This window comes from Telopea speciosissima, chromosome 7 (genome assembly GCF_018873765.1).
Source record: "Telopea speciosissima isolate NSW1024214 ecotype Mountain lineage chromosome 7, Tspe_v1, whole genome shotgun sequence".
Classification (NCBI taxonomy): domain Eukaryota; kingdom Viridiplantae; phylum Streptophyta; class Magnoliopsida; order Proteales; family Proteaceae; genus Telopea; species Telopea speciosissima.
This window is the reverse complement of record NC_057922.1, coordinates 17,473,363-17,498,646: the sequence shown is the minus strand read 5'-3', so window position 1 is coordinate 17,498,646 and position 25,284 is coordinate 17,473,363. Positions and strand designations below refer to the sequence as shown.

Sequence of the window (25,284 nt, the reverse complement as noted above, 5' to 3'; positions counted from 1 at the left end):
TAAGGGTTTTCCATGCTGAAATTGGCATATGATTTTACAGTATGGGTTGATTTATTTTAGTGCGTTATTACTTTACACATAATTTGGATATCATTGTAGATCTTTATTTACTTGCACACAGGCACTAAAAAGGAGTTTATTCTCCTAACGAGTGGTATTTAAAATGAGGTTCCTGAATCATGTGCAAAAGATGGAGTGAAGCACTACAACATGGATAATCAATTTGAATGGGAGAAACTAGATGATTTGGAAAGCGAATATGAAAGATTTGCTATATTTCAATGATCTCTACACACCCGTAGAGGGTGATATGGCGAAAACCAAAAAGCTAACCGATGCCAAATGGAAGAATATAGATCAAAAAGCCGTTGGATTTATCCGTCAATTTTTGGATATCGTTTTTTATCACATATACACAGAGGCGTCGACGTATTAACTATGTAAAAATTTAAAAGGGTTGTACGGAAGGAAGACCATTGGCAACAAAGCTTCTTGATCAGAAATCTGGTGAACTTGAACTATAGAGAAGGAAGTTCAGTTGCAAAACATTTGAACGAAATACAAACTATTGTGAATCAACTATCATTCATAAAGATGATACCTGATGATGAGTTACGATCCCTGATACTTATCAGTTTGTTACCCAACAGTTGGGAGACACTGGTGGCGTCTCTTAGCAATTATGCACCAGATTGGCTGCTTTCAGTGAATCAAGTAACATGAAGTCTATTGAATGAAGAAATAAGAAGAAAATCCTTGGGCTCGCTTCAGCAAAAAACACTTGTCACATAAAAACCGGGGGAGAAATCAAAACACATCAATGAAGGATGCAAGATGCTCAAAATACATTCGAAGAAAAAGAAGAGAATGAGAAGAAGATAGATGAAAATGGTACTATCGCTGCCATCTACTCAGACGACAATATTATTTAGATCCTATCACACCTCCTCATCGGGGTGTTCATACTAATGACCTCGTTAATTTTGTTCCGGATCCTCCTCTCATAACACATAATGATAGGGGAGATGCACACCAAAATATTCTTTTGATATGATGACCAAGACTACGTAACATGACAAATTTAAATTGACCTATTGCTAAATATTTATATTTTTAGATTTCAAAATCACTTGCCTTGTTAAGGCAATTCTTTTCGATATGATTGCCAGCCTTTTTTGCTCAATAGTATACTTTTCATTGGTTATATCATCAAACAAGATGTTACCAAAAAAAAAAATGTCAAACAATATGACATTTTCATCATTATTATTTGGGTTAATTGTGAATTTAATGGTATTTACGTAATTATTGGCTGCAGTGACAAGAAGTGATTTTGAAATGGTTTGCCAAACTTGTTTTTGTTCTTTCTTGTTCATGGAACAATTCGGGAATGATTTTCATAAATGCTAGTGACGCTCGTCTTCAATCAGAGAATATTGTCGCAGAAAAAAATCGAAAAAGAACACTTATGCGTAAAGAACGTTCTAACGAAACCGAAGTGCTATCAAACGGGACCTTAAACTAAAAGCCGGGGTTTCAAAGAGCCGAAGTTCGAGGATTGGCGTAGGACTAGAAGAAAAGAAGGTCGTGGTTGTTCTCCTCTTTCATACCCCAGCGGAGAGGAACTATTGCATTTGCTCTAAAGCGCCAGTGCAGAAACAGGCGGCCTAATGGGTGATTCCGACGATGATTTGCTGCTCAAGAAATTCTTTGCTGAAGTTGGTGAAGTCGAAAGGGACAACGAGGTCCTCAGGTTCTCTCTCCCACATCCCAATTTTGTGTATCTTTTGTTTGTGTTTTAATTTCTGCAATTTCATTTTTGCCTGGCCTCTCGGAGACATTGAATTTTGTGTGATGATGGCACCTAGGGTTTTCGAGATGTGAATTTGTCCTTTTGTTATCGCTATTACTTTTTTTTGAAGTTCAGGTGGCAATTTATGGAGCAGATGGAAACATGTTTAATCGAATGCTATGTGCTTTCAATAAATTGTTCTTCTACCCCCCCCCAAAAAAAAAGTATGCTATGTGCTTTCGAAACTTCATTTAACTATTACCTGGAGAAATTTCAATATATTTGATTGGAAAAGCATGCATCTACAGTATGATTTTGATTCGTTTCCGCCCACTTGTCATTTATGTCCGATAATGTTTTGGCCCAACGCATAAACCCTAGATTTAAGGAACGGGATCACAGCTATATAAAATCTAGCAGATTAAATTCACGATTTGAATCCAAAAATAAAATTGGGCTTTTGAAGGTGATGAGTTTGAGAGCTTCCACGGATGTTCAAGAGGGCCATGGCTGTGTAATTGGGTTAAATAAGATGGTCTGAGACACCTTGAATTCATGTGATATAGAATTGGTTGTTCTATAGAAGCCTTATGTGAGGATTTTACACATACGTAAGTGATTACTGAAGAAAAGTAATAGAGAAATAAAGGGAAAGAAGAGGAAAAACAAGTGAATGGGTTGATGTTTTGATCACCTGAGTGGCTGAGTCTAATGCTCATCATCATAGTTTTGGTTGTGGAGAATCTCATCCATTTTTAGCAATTGATGCAAGATTGGTTGTTACACCAACTTGAAACTGGATCTTAAGCCATATGCGGATGTAGGAATTTGATGAGAAAAGTAGTATCATAACAGTATACTCAACTCAAGAAAGGCTTATCCCAAAGAAATTTGAAGAAAAACATGGTACTTCAAATAGGCTGAAAGAGATTCGAAATGGAGTAGAATAGAACAGAAAATATAAGAAGCAGAGAGAGAGAGAGAGAGATCAGAACAGTATACTTGAGAGAGAGTCTATTAGGTCTAGGGAGAGACCTTCTCTCCAGTCTCCACTGTTACGTCTCAATTCGGTTTGTATTCTTATTTCTTTGGCAGTGAATCTTGGTTGGCCTCTATTTTTGATGCATGTGCACTTCCTTGGATCGACCCAAACCCAATTGGGTATCCAGACGAAGATGAACCGGGTCCACTTTGATCTCCTAGGATTTTAGGAATTTATGTTATTTGGGGAAATATGTCTTTTAGTTTATTTTATGCTCTTTATTTTAGAAGTTAGCTACGTAGGATATTTGGTTCCCAATTATTACTAGTTTCCTTATTTGCATTAGTTTCCTAGTTGGAGAGTTAGTCTTTATTTTTAGGAGTCTTTTATTTCTCTTTATATATGATGTAATTCCCTATCGTTGGAGATAGATTTAAAGAATGGATTGAGTTTATGGTTTGAGTAGCCTAAGGGCTTCCCCCACCCCTTCTTCTTATGCAATTTCTTCTCTCTTCCCTCTGCAACTCTGATTTCTACCAAGTTCCCCTCTTTTCCTAACCGGCCCTCCACCAATATGGTATTAGAGACGACAGATCCCATCTTCCTCCTTCCTTTCTTTTCGCTGTGGTTGTGATCAGACAATACCAACAGCAATCCCCACTCTCCCTTGATTTCTACACAAAAAAAAAAAAAGAAAAAAGAAAAAAGAAAAGTCTCGACTCTGTTGAAACAGAGGTCGAATTAAAAAAAAAAAAAAACCCCTCTCCTTTCGGGTTCCAACCTCCTTATGTTATCACCTACCCCATCCCTTCGCCTTTAACCCTCATCCGTGACCTCTTCGATTCCACAGCAAGCCAAATCCCTTCGACTGCACTCCCCTTTTTTGTCCAGAAAACTTTGATCGGCTCTTTTCCCTCCCTTTTGGGGTTCCGCCAGCATCGAACCAGACAAAAAAGAGATGGAAGAAGAGGAGAGAGCGAGAGACATAGAGGACAGAACCAGAAAAAGAAAGAAGAATGAAGAAGAAGATAGAGAGAGAGGCTGTGAACCAAAAAAATATATATATTTTGCATACCTGGTTTAGGGCTCTCACCGCAGTCGACTCTCCAAGTTGGCGCCATCCTTCAAAGTAGCTCGTTGTTCTCCATCGATTCCGCCATTTTTTCCCACTTTTCTTCTCTGTTCGAGTAATAGTCCAAATCCCAAACGTAACTCTTCTCCTCACGCCAACTCCCCAACCCCTCACGATTCTTATGTTCCATTCTTTTAGTTTTCTTTGTTTCCCCATTATACCCCATGTACCCTTTATTTTAATTCTCTTCTAATCCTATTTCTCACCCTGCCCCTCCCCCCTTATTTGTTAATCTGCTTTTGGTTCTTATTTTCTTTTTCTTTTTCCAGAGTTACCCCTCTCTCTCATAGTTCCTTTATATTTCCTATTTTGCTTTTTAGTTACCCATAATACCCCTAAAATTCTCTTTTATTACCTCATCTCCTTTAATTTTATTTTGTTCCAAGTTAACCCTTAGCCTTTAAATTTTTGTTTTTCCTCATATCCCTTCTTTAGGTTGTCTTAGTAACCCTTCAAGATTCCTTTAATTACATCTTTGCCATCATCTTATTTACTTTCGTTTATTTACCCATAAACCCATTACATCATGGAAGTTGATCGGTACGATTTACTCCTTTCGATTAGCGATGGGTTCCGTAAATTTCAAACAGATTCTAATTTGACAACAGGTTTTCGGGAGCTTGCCAATATCAACCACAATTTCTGTGAGAAGATGTCAGGCATGATACCATTTTCAAAAGGCAGATCAGATGTGGAAGAAAATGCGGACAACGAAAGCGACGATCAACCTGAATTTCTTATTGATTGCTTCCTTTTAATGCTGTACTTTAAGACACACCTAAACACATGTATGCTTAGCCTTTTGTTTTTACTTATTATTCACTTACCTTTTCAGTTACATTATAGGTAACATAAATTACTCTTCCATGGTCTAAACATCACAGTCCCTATGTGAGATTTGAGAAGGAACTTGGATTAGCTATTTGGAGATATTCAAATACCTGTAATGTATGTTTGATCAATAAACTTTCAAAGGTGTCTCTTCGTTTTTGTCCGATACTGTGTCTGTATCTATGACAAACACTAGTGTTGGTATCCACACACCATAGATCTGCAACTTGTTATTAGGTTCAAAACTGATACTTGACATTCTTTGGTCAAATGATAAACTGAGTAAGCAGTTCTAAAATATAGACCCTTCGACATCGTTGTCAGGTGTAACATAACCCGTTTGAAATGTTTGGAGCCACTGGTATTTTATGTATAGTTTGTCCTAAGCTCCATATTGAAAATCCATTGTATGTATATGTGTTTCTACTTGTTCTCTTTTTTTTTAATTTCAATGTGAAAAGCTGCTGTTTGTGAAAATATGACTAGATATTCACTACTGTATTGCTTGTTTGGGTATCAAATACTAGATTGGTAATGCTACTTGGATATACCTATTGGGGGGGGGGGGGGAGGGGAGAGCTACTTGATGAATTTACCTCCAAGTTAGAAGCTTACAAGGGTATTACTGAGCAACTAATGTTGTTATCTATATCAATGCATTCTTTGTATTTATTGATGCATTTCAATTTGAAAGTAGCTGTATTTACATGTTTTCATAATATCTCATGCTCATGATCGCTTTCCTTCTTGTTCTCTAATAGATGTTTTTCCCTTGAACAATGTGAACAACTGCAGGATCCTTTCATGCTTCAAATTAAATGCATTTGAGTTTCTTAACCTGCCATTTGATTCATCTTTGGAGGATGTGAAAAAGCAATACCGCAAGGTAATTTTTGAGAATAGAAGTGAATTAATAACTGTGAAACTATTTCATACATCATTCATTCATTTGCTAATTCTGTTTTTTTTTTATTTTTATTTTAAATTTTGTAGTTATCTTTGCTTGTTCACCCTGATAAATGCAAGCATCCACAAGCAAAGGAGGCATTTGGAGGTAATAAAGCATGCCTTGTGCATATTATTTTTCTAGATATCAGAAATACAATCTATTTTATTGATAAGCTTTCTTTATAGCTTTAAGTGGTTATGGAATGAGCTCCCTCCATGCAACCCCCGCCCATTCACGCTTCTGTTGGATGGGGGGTGTTGGGCCTTGACGGCCTCAAACTTGAATCAGCTGTAAACGTTCATCAAGGTTTCAAGGAAACTCAAGGCTCTATTGTACAAAATAATTACAGAGCCAATAAGTGACCCAATGTTTGGAATTTGGATGACCAATCTCCATTTAATGTGTGGAGTTCCTTGAACTCTTAGTATGGATTACCAGATGTGGGATCTGTATTGGGTCCTCCTAAGATTGATGGACATGGTATTATTTTTTCTTTTGAGGGTGTGAGGAAGAAACGGACAGCAGCCCTTGTTGCAGAATAGAAAAAGGCAGAAGAAAAAGGAGGTTGAGCTGTCCTCTTCGCCATTTAGTGTTGGATGGTGGAGCTATCCAATGAGGGGGGTTTGGTTGGCTACCTTCTGTTCATACTATTCTTCCTATTATAGTGTCAGTTGGTGGAGCTATCCTCACTATCTGGTGTCAGCTAGTGGAGAATCCCATATGCAAGCCCTGTCCAAAAATTGGTCCTATTTTAACATCTATTAGGTATGGTGATGCAGATATACTACCTTGGACCGACCCAAACCCAGTTGGGTGATCCAGATGGGGATGAACTGGGTCCAGATTGAGTTTTTGGAATTTAGTAAGATTTTGGGAATTTATGTTATTTGGGGAAATAATGTCTTTTAGTTTATTTTATTCTCTTTATCTTAGAAGTTTGTTTTTGGGTGAATAAAAGAATTCATTAACAAAGAAAGAAGGTAATGTAGTCCTAGATAGGTAGGAGACCTACTAGGAGCCAGACAACAGGATCAATTGCAAAAGGGGTTGCTGGTTCGAATGGACAGCACCAGGATTTAGGTTAATTCTAGGGTTTAGGATGGGAATTTGGGAATGGGTCTTATATGGCTTTAATATGCAAGTCTAGGGGGTTATTATGGGATAAAAATAATTGGATTTGGGAAGGTTTTAAAATTCCGCAATTCTGGACAGAATTGAGTTGCAGGTTTTGGGTTTAATGGAGTGGAGGAATGGAGGGGATATAGTGGGGATTATGGACTGAGTTTAAGGTCGAGTGTAGGGAGAGGTGTGGGGGATATAGGCTAGAAGTTTGGTTTGGAATTGATGGACAGATCTGAAATTATGAAGGAGTCCTAGTTAAGGTAGGAGTTGCAGGTTTAATGGAAATTAGGGTTTGATGGATGGAGGGGTGTGTGGATTAGGTTAGAGGATGAAGAGGGGAAGAATATATGTAGGGAACTAAGATTACTTATTGGTTTGATCTCCTTCAAAGGCAGTAGCAGCAGCTTGAAGAAGCTTGATTGAATAAGAAGAAGGACCTCCCGATCTACAAGATGCAAGAAGTCGATCGGAGTCCACCAATCCCTTCACCTTGATATTACCCACAAGGTAGCCTTGATATTACTCACAAGGTTCACTCAACAGAGTGGAGCAGAGCTATGGCAAGCAAACAAAAGCTTTTTCATTAATTAAATTCGTATCTAATGCTGGCCTCCCTTACAAACTTATATAGAGACTAAAAAATAGACTTAGCCACTAAAAAGGAATGGCCTAACCCTATCCCTAACCTATTAGGTAACTTAAACTGACTAGGAAACTTGAATACTAAAAGAAATAGACTCAAAACATGGTTGGACTTATAGAGTCCTAATCCAGCCCAACTTACATCACATGACCAATTAAGTTGTCACATGATCACTTAAATTAAACCAATTGGATGCAACCAATTTGAACCGTTTCAATTAAAAAACATAAAAATAAACTAAGTATTGGGCTAATCGGCTAATCCCGTATGCAACCTATATACCCATATTTTAGGCCCATAAAAATGGCCTATTACATTAGAAACCCATGGGATCAAAGGCCCAACATGTATGTAACCCAACCCTAGACTTATTCCCAATTAAACAAGCCCTATTTGGTGATGAATCTGCATCAGAAGGGCCCCCAGAGGGGGAAACTACAAAAGCCCACGGCTATGAAAAGCTTCACCTAGAGGGAGCTGAAGCAGAAAAAGAAACATTTGAAAGGCCCCAGGAGACAACAATAAGCCTGTTCCTTGAGGTGTCAGTGTAAAAAGATGGAGGGGTAGACAATAATTTGGAGGAGATTTCAAAGGAAATGGATCCCAAATCTGTTGAAAGGAACGAGAATTGGAGGTCCATTTCCTGATATTCCGCTCCATCCAAATATGGTTAAGGGCAGCACAAAAGGCCATCTTTCCCACAGTGTCGCAGATAGAGGATCCACCAAAGGTCATATCCACCCAAACCCATGCTCTAGAGAAGCTGAGAATCCTTCTTTGGGTAGGCCAGCACTTGGACAAAATGCCTTTCCAGATGGCCCTGGAGGTTGGACAATCAAAGAAAAGGTGAGCCGAGTCTTCAATATTGGTCCAACAAAGGCAGCAGGCATTGGAAACCTGGATCTGGCGCCTGCGGAGAAAAGCTTGCGTAGGAAGGCAGTCAGTGAAGACTTTCCAAGCAGTGAAGCAGTGGCGAGGGATGTGATGCTTGAACCAGAGCAGCTTCCTCCAGATAGCCGTCGAACCTTTGAACGGGATAAGATTCCAAACTCCCTTGGTAGAGAAAATGTGCAAGCTGTTTGCAGTCCAAGAGACACTGTCTCTCCTAGAAGGTAATCTTCTTTGGATGGACTGAAGATCATTCCAAATAAGAGCAAACGACAAGGAAGAGGTAGGGGGGGGGAGCCCAATCATCCTAGAGGAGAATGTCAGCAACAAGAGCCTGCCTATGGAGACCTGTAGCATAGATCATCCTTGGGGTAACAAGGTGGAGCAATATTCCCTTGGGGTGCCAATTATCTAACCAAAGAGAAGTGGAGAGGCCGTCGCCAATGTGGTTGAGGATGTAACTTTGGATAAGATGACGAGTCTCAAGAATCTTACGCCAAACCCAAAAAGCATCAGAGGAGACAGAAGTAGTCCAAATATAGTCTTGGCGGAGAAGGCCCGAGTAATCCCAGTCTACCCAAATGCTCTTCTTCTTTGAGGCTATCTTCCAGTTGAGCTTGATAATACCAGCCAAGTTGACATCTTTGATTCTTCTAATGCCCAGACCACCCTCCTTTTTTGGGAGGCACACTGAAGGCATCTAATAGGATGGAGAAACCTTGGCGAATCAGTCCCTTTCCAAAGGAAAACAGCTAACAGAGATTCCAAGGACTTGATGGTTGCTTGCGGGAGCCCATAAATACCGTACCAGGAAATGTAAGAAGCCTCCAAGACAGATCTAATAAGGACTAGCCTGCCTGCATAGGAGAGAAGTTTGGCTTTTCATAACTGAAGTTTTTTCCTTTTAAGGTCCAACATGGGAGTGCAATGATGAGCAGAGAGCCTGGCTGGGATCAAAGGAAGGCCCAGATACTTGGCTGGCAGATGACCCTCATGGAAATCTGATCTCTCCAAAAACTCCTCTTTGGCTGAGTCTGGAATACCAGCAAAGAAGATAAGGGACTTGGAAGGGTTGATGCGAAGACCCGAAATCTCATGAAATTGCTGCAAACAGAGCAAGATACACTCAAGAGAGGCGATGGAGGCCTTTGAAAATATCATAAAGTCATCGGCAAAGGCAAGGTGGGTAAGCTTTAAAGCTTTGCACTTGGGAATAGGCGCAATGAGCTGCTGGTCAGTACAGGACTGAATTTGCATAGAGAGGACTTCCATGGGAAAGGTGAACAAGTAAGGGGAGAGAGGACATCCCTGACGGATTCCCATAGAAGCTCCAAAATAACCCGCCGGACTGCCATTGATAAGGATTGAGAACTTAGGGGAGGATATGCAGTGACTAATCCAGTGAACAAAAGGCATAGGGAACCACATCTTGAGCATAACTTGAGAAATATAATCCCACCTTAGAGAGTCAAAAGCCTTGTGAATGTCAATCTTCAAGAGGATAGATGGAGAGTGATTCTTCCTGTCAAACCCTCTGACTATATCATTGCACAGAAGAATACTGTCAGAGATGTTCCTGCCTGGAATAAAAGCTGATTGGTTGTCACTGACCAGTAAATCCACCACACTCTTGAGTCTTCTGGCTAGTATCTTTGTTATAAACTTATAGAGAATATTGCATAGGGCAATGGGCTTGAAGTCATTCATCAAGGTAGCACCTTCCTTTTTAGGGATAAGGCAAAGGAAAGTATGATTGACTCCTTTGATCTGACTGGGATTGAAAAAGAAGCTTTCAATGGCTGCAATGAGGTCCACCTTTATGATATCCCAGGTAGCAAGAAAAAATCCCATGCTGAAACCATTCGGCCCTGGAGCTCCAGAGTCCAGACACCTTTAAGGGGTGAATTGCTTCCAAGATCTCCTCTTCTTTTGGGATAGAGCTCAAGGCATCCAAGTAACTAGTAGGGATAAACTTGTTAAGCAGATGACTTTGCAGGGGAACATAATCCATCATGGGAGCACTGAAGATACCTTTAAAGTGTTGAACAGCCAAGTCCTTTATGTCCTTTACAGTGGTGGCAAGAGAACCATCAGAGGCAGTGAGCTGAGTGATGGCGTTTGCATTGACATTGGCCTTCACTGAGCGATGGAAGTAAGCAGAATTTGAATCACCCAAGTCCAGCCATTTGATTCTAGATTTCTACTTGAGGAAGCTCTCTTCCCTAGAGAGCAAAGTAGAGAGCTCAGCAGTAAGGACTTTCTCAGTTTCAGCAAGGGAGGTATTGTGCATATCAGTCTGTAGCTGAACCTGAATAGAGGCAAGTCTGTCTTTGCAATCAGCAACTTGAAGGGAGATATCACCAAAGATATTCTTGTTCCAACTCTTGAGGGCCTCCTTGACATTGCGGAGCTTTCTAGAGAAAGCAACAAGGGGGGAAGAGAAGGCAAAAACAGGTTTGGACTAAGCCTCCAAAACCATGGGCAAGAAGGAAGGGTGAGAGGATCACATATCAAAGTACTTGAAGGGCTTGGGGCCAAAGGAAGTGTAAGGCTGTATGGCAAGGGCTATAGGGGAATGATCCAAAATATCAGGGCTCTCCAAGGTGGCAAGGGAGGAGGGAAAGGAAGTGAGCCAAGCTTCATTAACTAAAACCCTGTCAAGCTTGCAAGAGATGCGATGGATTCCAGCCCTTTTGTTGCTCCAAGTTAGGGGGAAACCAGTCCAACGAAGGTCATTGACTCCTATATCATCAATACAGTCATTGAAATTTTCCATAGCCTCCAAATCAAGCTGGTTACCACCCTGTTTTTCAGAAGAGAATCTGATGACATTGAAGTCACCCCCCAATCCCCGAGGGAGAGACCCAATACTGCTGTCAATGGCACGCAAATTAATCCAAAGGAGGGACCTTTGAATGGGACAATTGTGGGCATAGATGACAGAAAAGAAGGAAGCATGGCCTAGACAGTCCGAAAAGCAGAAGTGGATGAATTGGGAGGAAGAAGAGAGAAAGGAAATGGAGATTTTGCGAGGATCCCAGAGAATCCAAATACGGCCATTTGGGTGGGAGGAGTAGTTAGAGAGGATGGACCAACCAGGAGCTAAAGACTTAAGGATTTTATCAGAATTTTGCTCCTTGATGTGGGTTTCAAGGAGACAGCAGAAGGCAGCGTGAGAAGCACGAATCTTGGAGCGGACAGAAGCTTGCTTCGAGGCAGAATTAAGGCCTCGAGTATTCCAAAGAAAGCCGAGAATCATTGAGAGAGAGGGGGGAGGGGCAATGGTGACTCCAAGAGTTGAGACATGACAGAGCGGGATCTTGTTTCGCTCTTGTGTCGTCGCCTGTAGGAGCTATGGCGAGAGGAGCTCAAGTTCTGGTTGCAGGAAGGCCGTTGGCTAACTCCAGAAGAACCGGGTGAAGAGGATGGGCCAACAGGGTTAAGAGAAAGGGCAGGAGCTGGGTGGTGACCCGACCCGAAAGGGTTAAGAGAACCAGCAGAAGAAAGGAGAAGAGGTCTAGGGCCCACCTGGCCCAAGATGGACTGGTCTAGGCCAGACGAGACTGCATCTGAGGGGGCCAGAGGCGAAGAGGTGGAACCGTCAAAAGATGTGGGACCCAGGCTTGACTTCTCTAAAAGGCCAGTTGTAGTGTTTATTTCCAAAATACCTTGAAGGCAAGAAGCCCGAGGCAGAGTCGCAGCTGCAGCAACCGGAGGGAGCAAAGAGGGGTTTCCCAAAGCTAGCAACAATGGCTGAGAAACAGTCACAGCATCAGCAGAGCTAGAAATGGGAAGTTCAGGAGCAGGATCTTCCGACATCTGGGATCTGCTACGTGGCAAGACATCAAAATGGAGCTTTTCGGGACAGGCATCGAGGGCTGTAGCATCAGCGTCATCGCCAGACGAAATGGGTTCTGCAGCGTCAACATCGTCGCCAGCCAAAAGGCTGAACCTGTTCTGAGCCAGAGGAACAGTCCTGGGAGCCCAAATCGAGGTCTTGTTGCCTGCCGCCGGCAGATTTGCAGGCGGAAGATGATTCCAAAGACGTGTTCTGTGTCTCCTCTGACCACGAGATCGCTGTCGCAGACAAGGAACAGCCCCCTGCTCATCACCAGCAGCCGGAGAAATCCCTTCGACAGAGACACCAGTTGTAGGAGGGTCAGCCGGGGTCATAGCCGCTAGGGAACAGAGACTGGAATCGTGCCCAAAGATTTTGCATGCAGTGCAGTGAGGTGGCTTCCAGTCGTAATGGATTTCTTGCTCGAAAGAGAAATCATCTCCTTCAACGACCTTGATGAAGGTGGGGAGAGCTTATTACGCAGAGACTTCCACACAGAGCCTAGCAAAAGCCAGCTTGTCTTTGCGCCTGATCCTCACATCAGTGAACAGGGGCTTTCCCAGAATAGAGCCCAAAGAACTCGGACAATCCGTGCACCAGTAGTGAAGGGGAAGGCCCGGCAGGGTAATCCATAGAGGAATCGAAGAAAAATCTGTTTGTCTGAGCTGCAATTGCTGGTGCCACTGCCTGAGGAATATTGGCTTTTTTCCAACCAGCTAGGGTCCACCTTCTAAAGCACGAACATTGTCAGAGGCAGAGGAAAATTTGAATAAGAAGAAGCCATTATCCAGGAGAGAGACATCCAGTGAACCCTGAGGTCTCCACTGTTTGGAGAGAGAAGCTTTGACGATCGGGAAAGGAGAGCAAGAGCCCAGAAAGTTGCCTACCAAGCTGTTCTCCCAGAGCTTAGCTTCAACATCCAGAACTTCAGAAGGGCAGAGGGCCACCTTAGCTGAGCCATCCAGAGAAGGGGCTAAGAAATGGAGGGGAAGACCATCTGACGATGGAGCAGAAGCAGGATTGAAGAGGGATGTCCAAGGAGCAGAAGAGGAGGGATGAGGGGCAGGGGTGGAAGGACTAGGCGATGGAGAAGAAGGAGCAGGATTGTGAGAAGAGGCCGGCTTTGCGCCGAGAGAGACAGCAGAGGGGAGGGATAATCAGGCCGGCCAGGATAGCCGACGGGATCCTCTTAGAAGTTAGCTACGTGGGATATTTAGTTTCCTAGTTAGAAAGGTAGTCTTTATTTTTAGGAGTCTTTTATTTCTCTTTATATATGGTGCAACTCCCCATCGTTGAAGAGATTGAAAAGATGAATTGAAATCAAGTTTGGTTGTGCCTACGTGGCGTGCAGTGTTTGTGCACTCTTCTTCCCCACCCCTTCTTCTCTCTCCCTGCAACTGTGATTTTTCCCAGCTTCCTCTCTTCTCCTAATCGACCCTCCACCAATTTGGTATCAGAGCTGAAGGATCCATCTCCTTCCCTGTCCATCTCTCTCATCCCATTCTTCTTCTTCTTTTCTATCCCCTATCTTTCGTTACTGTTCTGCGAAGTGGGGGAAAAAAAAACTCGGCAATAACGTCTCCTGTGACATCACTGCAATCCTATCCTCTTTTTCTTCCCCAACCCATTGAAACCTAAACCCATCCCTCCCTTTGACATCCACTGAAACCCTACCCCAGCCCATTCCTGCGATTCCCACCCAAAAAAATACAAAAAAAAAAAAAGAGGAGCGAGAAGAAGAAGAGAAGAGAGGGTGAAACAGCAAGCAAAAAAAAAACTGTACCTGTTTCAGAACTCTTGTTTCAGTCGGCTCCCCAAATCGGCACCATCCTTCAAAGTTGCATATCCCTGTCGAAGTTGAAGTCGAAGTCACCGCCTCTTGCTGGTTTCAGTCCTGTTGAAGTCCATGTCTCTGCCATTATTTTTCCGCAAAGGCCGAGTGAAGAACTCTTCTGCGCATCCAAACCCCATTGTTTCTCCGTGTCCAAGTCGAACACGGTAACCTACTCACGAGTCACGAGTCCCTTTTGTCTTCTCTCTATTATTTTTTTTTAATTTCCTAAATTGCCCTCCCCTTTTAATCTAATTCTGATTTCCCGTATTTTCGTTTTATTCCAAGTATACCCCTCCTTCTCACGGTTCCTATATGTTTCCTATTTTGTTTTTTTTTCCCGTTCCCCATAATACCCATCTTTCTCTCTTATCACCTCATCCCCTTTAATTTTATTTTGTTCCAAGTAGATCCCTAGTCTTTAATTAATATTACCCATCATATCCTTTCTTTGGTCTGCCTTCGTAACCCTTTAAGATTCCTTTGATTACAAACTGGCCATGGACCCTTTTGTGTTCAAATTTAGAGTGCGTTTGCCCAAGGGAAAGCTTGCTATGTTGTTTATTGATGAAAGGCAAAGCAACAATTTCGTCTCACGATCTGTGGTAGAGATGTTATCCAAGAATGACTGGATCATTATTCACTTTGTGGATTATGTATTCGTAGAATTCTCCGTTTCTTATTATTATGATGGAGCTCATTGTGGAGTGTTTGATTCTCCTCAGCGTGTTATTAAATTGGGTCGTGAATGGCTAGAAGAACGAAAAGGCATCATTGATCGTGACGCAGACTTGTGCACCCCACATCCTTTTCACATACCCCAGACATTATTTCTTCATGGGTTAGTTGAACACGTTTGTTCCAAGCCAAAAGAGGCAGCACCAGTGATACGGCCTCAACCAGACCAGCCAATAGTGGCAATGGAAAACAAGAAGATCGTGGATCTGGTGACGACAGAATCCAGTGCAGTGAAGGCCATTCTCCATCATGAGTTCGTTCTTCCCTATGATTTCCCTGACATGGATGCACCCCCAAAGCTTCATATTTTGGATTTTCTCCATCATGAGTTCGTTCCCCCGCTCGTGAGCTTTTATTTCTATCATTTTACAAAACATCGTGGGCGAGTTTTTGAGGGAGATGAACCGGGTTCAGATTGAGTTTTTGGAATTTAGCAGGATTTTAGGAATTTATGTTATTTGGGGAAATAATGTCTTTTAGTTTATTTTATTCTCTTTATTTTAGAAGTTAGCTACGTAGGATATTTGGTTTCCCAATTGTTCTTAGTTTCCTAGTTAGAAAGATAGTCTTTATTTTTAGGAGTCTTTTATTTCTCTTTATATATGGTGCAACTCCCCATCGTTGAAGAGATTGAAAAGATGAATTGAAATCAAGTTTGGTTGTGCCTGCGTGGCGTGCGGTGTTTGTGCACTCTTCTTCCCCCCCCCCCCCCCCCTTCTTCTTATGTCTTCTTCTCTCTCCCTGCAACTGTGATTTTTCCCAGCTTCCTCTCTTCTCCTAACCGGTCCTCCATCATATGGGCTTTTAATTGGTGGGGCTTTATTTTAATGGGCTGAATTATAAAGCCCAAAAGTGGGGGTCTAAAAGGGTTTACGAAAATGGATATTTAATTAGTAGTGGGGTGCATTAGGTTGTGTTATTTGTTTTGGTTTAGTCACTAAGGAGTCCTATTTTTGCTAGTTGTGTGGCCCCAGGTTACCTTGAAGATTTAGGATTTAACAATTTTAATTAGTTTAAGTATTTGTGAGCCCGTTAGTTAAGTTTGAGTTTAAGATTAGGACACTTTCTTTTGTTTTCTTGTAAATATGTAATAATTCCCCTCCAACTCCCAACTATGGATTAAATTTGTTTTGATTTGGTAATTGCTTAAGTGGCCAGTTTTCTCTCCTTTCTTGATATCTTCTCGCCCTCCCCTCTTCTCTTTTTTCTTCTTATTCCTGTTCACCGTTACTGTTCATGGGTACTATTCACGAATTATGTTCAGTCTCAAAACAGTAGCTATTTTCTAATAGTTCTTATTTCTCTCCTATTCCTTAAAACCCTAATACATCCAACCTTTTCCCCACCACCCTTAGATTGTAGTTCAGCCGTGGTTTTTGAAACACTAGGCTGTCCTACTCCTACTTCAATCCCTAAGCCCCAAATTGTGGGCCTTATATAACTATTTTAAATTTTCATTCAGCCTTCATGGTTAGCCCAGTTTCAGTCGAGGCTTGGTAAAATCTAATGTACATGTAAAGCCTTATGGTTTGAAAACGTAATACTTAAACCATACCTTCATATTTTATGTTTTATGATATCTTTATGTTTTTGTTTTTACATTTATGTCTTGACTATAAAATTATTTTTATATCTTAATACCATAACTATTTAAAATATTTCAAATATCGTACAAGGGATCCATGCTCCCACTTTTTGGCACATTTTAGCTGAATTGGTGCATCCGTACCATCTTTGGGCACATATCCTGATGTCCTAAGTTTGACTCCTGTGTAACATAGCTTAATGGACCTTTGGTTGGTCCAAGATCTAATGTACTTGTTCAGGCGCATTTCCCTGGTCAATGAGAATGGGCCTGATATGATGGGGTTTCAATTGGCCCATGGCACTGGAAGGTTCATTCGCTTGGAAGGAAAGTTCAGGGTTGCGATGTCAAATCCACGGGTTCTGCTCTGTGTGGGCCAGTCAAGGGTTGCCAGGTCATGAGAGGTACTACTAGTGGTAATGGGAGTAACATCCTCTAGGCCTTAGTGCATAACTGAAATGACCTGTGAAATTTGCATTTGAAATGCATGTCCCAACACTTGATTCCATCTCAGGCAAACACCATGAGATCCAGCAAACCTGTTGCACTTCAACGTAGTTCTTGAAGTGTTTTATTTTTTATTTTTTGGGGTTTCCTATTTAGTCCTCTCTGAATGAAACTTTTGCAACCTACTGGATAGACATCGACGCCTGAGTCAGGGTCCACACACATTGGCATGGTATGCCTCCTGTTTGAAATGTCTGGGTATCAGCCTTACAAATGGAAAAAAAAAATGTATTTCTAATATTATGACTATGTGGCACCTGAATCTAAGTATTGATTTTGGCACATAATTCTATGTGGATAATGGTGACACTCCATGATGCATGTTTATGTCCTGGATATCAGAACATAGCTTAAATGTCAAACTATAGGCAAAGGATTAGCTTTGTCTTCTAAACTTGTGTTACCTATTGCTTATTATTCTTTCTCATAAGTCATAAGTGCCTATCGGGTTTTTTCCCCCCCCCCCCCGTGGACGGTGGGGTAGTATTTTGAAGCTTCCTGTCTAAAGTCCCATACTAAAAGCTGAATGTCCCACAATATCAAAGGTTAAAATATTTTATGAGCTTACATTGAGACAGATTTATTTAGCATTTTAGTTTCTGTTTGTATTCCCACTTTTTTTTTGCAATTTGAAAATTATTTTTGGCTTGCTCTTTACCACTTGCATCCTTACCTCGTACTCGTTCGATTGTTGTGCTAATTGGGCTGTGGCTTTTAAAGTCCAATGCATGAGATAAAGTTTTAGGTTTTAAAAAGTCAGTACTAACCTGTGTTATGTTTCATGAATATATAGAACAGCTAGTGAATCATTTTATATGATAATATGATTGTTGACTGACGAAGTATTACTGCCTTATGAGCAGCATTGGCCAAGGCCCAACAAATATTACATGATCCGCAAGAAAGAGAATATCTTCTCAGCCAAGTTAATGCAGCAAAAGGTGCGCACTACATTTGAATACCCTTCTCTTTCCAAGGGAATACACCTTGATATTATGGGATGTGCTACAGTTTTAACTTTTACCGTTTCTTTAGATTTTACTGTAACGTTTGGTTCTAATTTGGTTTCTTCAAGAGCTTCTATGCAACCACCTATATATATATATATATATATATATATATTTTAAATGTTGAAATGGCAATACATTTCTTTTACGCACATCTGTGAATCTGTAACACTTACAAATTATCAATATAAGATATGCTATTAATTTTAAAATATTTTAAATATGAAATCCTTTGTATTATCTGCACCACCCACAAAGTCCATATTATATCCATTGGGACTGGTATTAGAAGTGGTGATAAATGAATGCCCTATCAAAATTCCCCCTTGGTGCATGAAACATCCTATGTTTCTGAACTGTTTCCCGCTTGTGGGTTGACGGAAATAATATATGATGCTTATGTGTTTCCAAATGAATTGCAGAAGAACTTCGAGCTAAGAGGAAGAAGGAATTGAAGAAAGACAATGCGTCAAAGATAAAGTCGCTGGTTGATGAGGTAATAGAAAGTTGCTCATGCGTGATGCGTCTAATCATCTGTAACTAGCATGCACATTTACATTCCTACTGTGCTCTTTCTTGGCCTACATAAACTGGGAGTAATTGAAAAGTATGACCTTTTAAGATTGGGTTTCTAGACCTGTATCTGGTAATTTTAGATATGTTTGTGGGTTGAAGATCCATTTGATTGGAGTAAGACTGACTAATGAGAAGATTTGTTTCACCCATGAATAATTGCTACATGTGGCAACTTGGTGGTTGACATAGTGGGGTAGAGAGACCTGGGCCTGTCCCAAACCTACCTGATTAATAAATAGGCTGGGTGGACCCATCAAGGAAAAAAATTTATTTTTTCTACTCTTCCCATACATGCTGATCCCAATTCCAGCGTTACTTACATTACAACATCCACTGGGGGGTTAAAGTTGAAGAAAAAGGAGAAGAAGAACCGCAGTAGCAGCATTGCCGGCAACTGAGCAGATCAGCATTGAGTTGCAGCATCTTCTCCATGTACTTGCCCTGTTGCCCATGCCCTTCTTTGCTGTAATCGTAGGTGGCACCAAGCAGCTCATGTTGGATCTAACTTTTACCAGAAGAAAAAAAAAAGAAAGAAAGGGGAGGAGGAGCCAAGAAAGGAAAAGAGGAAGGGGGAGGTGGAGGCAATGAAGTAGAAGTGAGTTGAAGCCTTGGGGGTTCAGTCAAAGAAGGTAAAGAGTAGGGGCACTGGGATTTAGGAAGAATGAAGCCCCAAACCCCTCATTTTGGTAACCCGCCAGGTCATGCTTGTCCCTGTCTGCCCAGTACACATACTACTGGGCTGAACCTGATTATAGTGCTTTTATTCTCCGAAGTATCCTTCTTACTGTAACAGCATCACATCAAGCCTTATATTTTTAGATTTATTGTTTTGTTATAGTTTTCTTGCTTGTAAATACTGCTAGTTTCAGTTCTTAACTACCTTAGAGTTGTTAATTGATGTTTATATTTATTTTTTTCAGTTAAATTTTGTTAAACAGTGCCTTAGTAGTTTTCTGTTCGTTGATTTTTTAAATATTTCTCATTTTATTGTCTTTGGGTATTGATATTGTCATGATCATTTTCTGAAGCAGTAGGTTTAGTGGTTCATTCTTTAAGAAATAGAAAAGTAGTGCAATGATACTTTACTCTTTTTAAGTTACAAAGGAATTATGAGTATTGTGAAGGTTATCATTTTTCCTGGTTTATCATCGGAAAAGTTCCAAATTAATGCAACTGAAGCTGAGGTGGGGCTTGGGAAGGGTATGTCCATGGCCTTTTGGGAACGTGATGACCATATATGTTTGATATTTTCATCAATGAACTGAGATAAGAATACAGCATCCGGTATCTTATTAGGCTGTATTTTCAAATCAAAGGAAGCACATGCAATGTTTCCCAAGTGTGTGGGCTTACTAACTTCATGTACCATATGATACAGGGGAAATATGAACAGCAGTATGAGCAATCAGAAGAGTTTCAGCAGCGATTAAAACAAAAGGTGCGAGAGCTGTTAACAGAACAAGAATGGCGTAGGAGAAAAATGCAAATGAGGGTATGATGGAAGTTTGTCGGTCATGTTTCTTTGATTTCCATGAGGTAGTCCAGCTTCATGGTATTTATTCCCTTGATCAATGGTGGTGGTCTGTTGTGTAGATATCAGAAGAGGAGGGTAGATTGAAGAAGGATGAGGAAGAAACAAAAGAAATGTGGAAAAGAAAACGGGAGCATGAGGAGCAATGGGAAGGGACAAGAGAGAAAAGGGTTTGTTTGCCATCTTTTGTCGTTTTTTTTTCTTCTTCCTATTATTGTTGTTTATTTCTTCGCATGTGGTTTTCTATTTAATAGATGTTCCATCTTTGCTTGCTTGAGCTTGAAAGTACATGACTATTTATATAAATAGATGGTCCTTCTTCTTTAAGAAGGAAACGAGTGACCCTCCCCTCTCCTCTTCTCCCAACACACACACACACACACACACACACCAAAAAAAATGAAAAAAGAGTATGCCTTCTACAAAGAGCTATTCTTAAAATACGGAAAAAACCACATAAAAAGAAAGGTGTCCATTCCCTCCTAATAGCTTATACTGATGTGTTATGAAATTCTTTCCAAGTATAGGCCCACCGGATGATTTCCCCAAAGCCCTTTAGTGTGCCTTGGTTCATCACTTCCATTAGAGATCTTTATTTTATTTCTGTCCAGCCAAGTATTCCACCTGGTTATACTTAAAACCAATATTTTTCTCATTTTCCTTATGACATTTCATTCCAGCTCTGCATCATATTCTTCAAGCTAGCACCCATTATCCAGACCGCATCAACATCATTGAACCTTGGATTCCAGACTTCATGTGTATATGTCAGTTACATTACGCCATTAACTAATGAATGGTGGATTCAGCATAACAGATCCACTGACTACCCTGTAGTCTCTTACCAGTGCTTCTTTATTAGAAGTGCTATGTTACTAGATGTTTTTGAACTCAAGCATTAGAAGCTGCTGTGCACACCTTCTTCCATAATTGAATTCTCTTCCCATTTCCTACTTGCAGTCTGGTTGCTTTGCAGCATTCATTAGCTCTGAACATTTTTCATCATACTCTTCATGAACTTGTCCAAGAGGTTCTTGTCAATTTTTGAGTTCCCCAAACTGTTTAGTTCTCCCCAAGCTTCATGTTTCTTCTCCAAATCTCTGTAGCCATTTGGAGAGTAGTGCCTTTTTTAAAAACTTATCTTATGGGCCTCACTCTGGCACCTCCTTGCTTCTTAGGCAGACATTCCAGCTCCCGGCTCCTCATCAACTAGATGATATATGACAGAGCCCTTCCAGCCACCCCATAAAAGCTTCCTCTGTATAGCATCCATCCTCTCAGCTATAGATGTTCGGCCAGTGAAGAATGAAAACTGTAATTTGGCATGCTATCCGGTGCTGCCTTGATGGGGTTGATCTTTCGACCTTTTACAAGTAATGTCCTATCATTTACCCCCCTCCCCAAAAAAATTGTAATATCCTAACAATATAGACAATTTTCTTTCCATATCTTTGACAGGTGACTCCCATATTTAATAGTGTGTATGTATGTACATAAATTAGATGCCTCCAATGGCAGACCCAAATTGATGGAAGGTAAATTGTTTAATTCGCACTCAAAGCTAGCCTCAAAATGAGGCATTTGCGCCACTGCTATGATCTCGGTTTTTCAATAGCTTATTTTCAGATTTGAGACTGACTAAAAGCCTCTCAGGTTCATCCTAGCAGTCTCAGTCATTGATATGAAGCACCACAGTATCTTTATATCATCTGCTAACAGTAAAAGAGTAACTGGACAAAAACTGCTGTTTTATCCAGCATACTTGAAACTGTATTATCTAATGGTGGTTTAATTATTAGAGACTTGTGGCAATTCTGCAATTAAGCAGAACTGGCAGGTGTGTTGGGTTCAGAAATAGGTCTTCTTCTTCAAGTACTGGGAGGGCTTAAGGGAGCGTTATATAGTGATTTCTGTTTCTTAAATTAGAGTTTAATTGGTAGGGTGGATGCATAAAAAGACATGTGCTACTCTGTTGCTTCAACATTTAATATATTGAAGAAATTTCCAGGTGCTAATGTGTTTGAACTGTGATCGATTCTTCCACTCACCATTAAATCTTGCTGCTTCCACTTGTATTCCCCCATTCAGCCATTAGACTACCTTCGTCTTATTAATCCATCTACCAACACCAAATGTAGCCTGAAATCATCAGACCTTAGCCCATCCCGTGTCTTGCAATTTCCTTGATTTCTCTATTGCCAACTTTGGATAAATTCATTTCTTCCCTTAAAACTTCATGAATGCACCATCTGTTTCATCTGTCCCCTTGCTAAACTTTTAATGCTGCTTACACCCCCTCAAACCCTAGAAATCAATTCACTACTCAAATTTCTGAACTTTCACTTGAAGTTCTAAATCTCTATCCTATAAAACTATCTCCTTTTGCTATTTTATCCGCTGTTAATGCTTATTTTTACCTTATGAATTGCCAAATCTTAAACATTGTCTAAATAGTCTACGACACTAATCTTTGCCACTCATTTATAGTGTAAGCTAATTCCGACCCAGAAAATCCAGCAAGAGACTAGCACTTAAGTAGATCTGGTGCAGTCAAGAATTGGCTACTACCAGGGTCGAGATCTGGTTTAATGGAAAGTAAAGAAAGGCCACTGTTGGAGAGATTTATGAAGATGAAGGCTGCAAATGAAGGGGAATGAAAGGAAAGATGGTGATGAAGATGTGATTGATGGTGGGTATGGTAAGGATGATGGTTGAGGTTGAGGAGAAGATAAACAGAAATTTAAAGATAGTTTTGGCTACTAGACATCCACTAGAGCCAACCTTAGGAGTCCACCTAGGTCCACCAAAAGAGATCGACTTTTGGATGTAGTTGCTGAGATCCACAGCCCACCTGAGTTCCACAGGATGTAATCTTCAAGAGAAGTTCTTTTTTTTTTTTTTTTTCAATTCTGGTTGCCAAAGAAGGCTCCCACATTTCTTTAAATGGGGGAGGAAAAGGTTCAGTTGAACCTTTGGTTACATGAATCTTAATAAATAGACTTTTGGAATTCCAAAGCTAGTGGGATTCCAATACCTAGGAACAACCCTCCATACATAGAAACAAACCCCAAAACATTGAAACTAACCCAAGAAAACTAAAGACCAGTTCCAAGACTTTGGAACTACAAACAAGACCAAAATAAAAGAAAGCAATAAACCTGCCTAGGAATATGAAAAGACACTTGACTAGAAACTAGGAAATTTAAAAGACACTTAACTACCTAGATATATGAAAAGACATAAAAATAAGAGACTAAATAAAATTGGGCCACACATTGGCCATTACAAAAGCTGCACGCAGGCTAGGCCTGGCCAGACCACACAAAGCCTGGGCTTGGTCTGATTCTCTTGGGCTGCAGGCTCAATCAGAGGGCCAAGGAGGCCTGGGCCTAAGCTGGTACCTCGTGGGGTGCTTGACTGGGCCTGGCCTGGGCTTGGCAGGGGCTGCCAATGGCCCTGCATCAAGATCACATTATAAAGTAGAAACAGAACAGCAGAAGTGATGTAGATAAGTCACCTAAAGGGTTTATTTTATTGGAAATAAGCTTTGGGTTGGGTGTTATATATATTGGGACTTTGATTCCATGGGTTTATTTTGTAATTGGTCAATTTAATGAGTCTAAAATATGGGTAGAAAGTAGGAAAACGGGATTTACTTCAATAGTTTAGTTAGAGTCCTGTTTTGAGTCTATTTCCTTTATTATTTCACTTTCCTAGTCAATTTGGGTTAGGCCTTTCCTTTTTAGTGCCCAAATCTATTTCTGAGTCTTCTATATAAGTTTGTTAGGGAGGCCAACATTGTACACAAATTTGATTAATGAAATATTGGCTTGAGCCTTTGTGAAAATCCTGAGATAGGATGGGTGAGATGCCCAGGCTGAGATAGCCAACCCCACCTTTCCCTGTTCCCTTTCCCCATCCCCTTCCATCGGTTTTTGAATCCAAATCCTAATTTTGTTCAAATCGAGTTCAAGAGTACTACAAGCTTTTGGGATTTCTTTTCCACAGATTGGTACATTGATTTCTTGAAGATTATTTCATCAAGATCATTGCTGCTTCAACAGGTTATTACTCTGTGGGATTATTTCTTTTGTTATATTTTGAGATCTCATCATTCTCCTCCAGCCAATGTGTCTCTTGGTTATCGTTTGAGATCCCATTGTTCTCTTTCTTGTTCTTTGGAGATTTTTTTTATTTGATCCTGCCTGGGATTATACCTATTCAGGTTCTAGTCTTACATCAAGTAGAAGTGTATATCTCAGAGCAGAATATCTAGAATGGTCTAGAAACCTGATCAATTGGTCTATTCTGGTAGAGGAATAGACGTGCGAAGTTTGGTTGAATTCTAATAGTAGAATAACAAGTTATGCAGAATTCCTAGTGGTTAGTTGATGTAGATGCACTACCTTGGACCAACCCAAACCCAGTTGGGTATCCAGATGGAGATGAACCAGGTTTAGTTTGAGTCTTGGGTGTAGTAGGATTTTATGCAGTTTATTTTATTTGGGAAAGTATTATGTAATCTTTTAATTTTGGTTGAATAAACTTTCAAGGGATTTCTCTCTACTTTTTAGGCTGAATCTGGTGGTCTCATGTCCTTCAGAAATTTCTCTTTTTTTATTTGTTAGGTCTTTTTCTCTGTTCTTTGGCCCATGAGACATGTCCCATTTTTCTTTTTCTCTGTTCTTTGGTGGGTTGGGAAGAGTTGTTTGTGGCCTCTTGGAGCCAGCTTGTGTGGTTTGGGCACTCTCTTCTCTAGTCTCATTGCTTTAATGTTAGTGGATTTCATTTCTCTGGGAGAATATTAGTTTCATAACAGATGATGTTGCCTAGAATAATCCATTCGAGGTCTTTGTTAAATTCATGGGAGAATTATTTACCCTAATCTCTTTTTGATGACTTCCCTGGTTTTAATTTGTCTACAGGTATCCAGCTGGAGAGATTTCATGAAGACAGGAAAAAAGGTGTTTGGTTATTTATTTATTTTTGTCATATTTAAAATCAGATAGAAGGTGACCTTACCATGTGTTTATGATATGTTTTGCAGGGTAAGAAAGGGGAAATTCGACCCCCAAAGCTGAAGACAGAAGACCCCAACAAATCATATGTCCAAAGACCGGTGAAGCGAGGGTAAAAGGAACTTAGATTTATTTATTGTCATCGATAAACTGCAGCAGTGTTTCAGAAGGTAGGGAAGTTGTGTAGGCCAAAGATGATCTCTCCACCTTAGTGGTGAAAGAAACCTATGGGGCGAGGGTTCTGATCTTAAGAGGGATGGTACACTAGAAAAGAGAACTCTGTTGTAAGGCAAATTGTATAACCAGTCGTTTAT

At 40.6% G+C, this 25,284-nt stretch overlaps 1 protein-coding gene across 1 annotated transcript; it reads left to right on the top strand.

Annotated features, from left to right (window-relative positions):
* Nucleotides 1–1,543: 1,543 nt before the first annotated feature.
* On the top strand, nt 1,544–25,284 carry LOC122667558 (J domain-containing protein spf31). The gene is made up of 9 exons (XM_043863884.1): nt 1,544–1,753; nt 5,533–5,623; nt 5,731–5,791; nt 17,702–17,779; nt 18,268–18,341; nt 19,800–19,913; nt 20,015–20,122; nt 24,878–24,916; nt 25,000–25,284. Exons 1-9 carry the CDS (start codon nt 1,671–1,673, stop codon nt 25,084–25,086), a joined length of 735 nt encoding a protein of 244 aa, XP_043719819.1. The 5' UTR covers nt 1,544–1,670; the 3' UTR covers nt 25,087–25,284.

What these genes read in the sequence shown, in the direction of transcription:
- LOC122667558 (XM_043863884.1), top strand. Translation starts at nt 1,671, where the DNA reads ATGGGTGATTCCGACGATGATTTGCTGCTCAAGAAATTCTTTGCTGAA. An exon ending in TAAAGTCGCTGGTTGATGAG is followed by an intron (nt 18,342 to 19,799) that starts GTAATAGAAAGT and finishes CATATGATACAG; the next exon opens with GGGAAATATGAACAGCAGTA. An exon ending in GGAGAAAAATGCAAATGAGG is followed by an intron (nt 19,914 to 20,014) that starts GTATGATGGAAG and finishes TCTGTTGTGTAG; the next exon opens with ATATCAGAAGAGGAGGGTAG.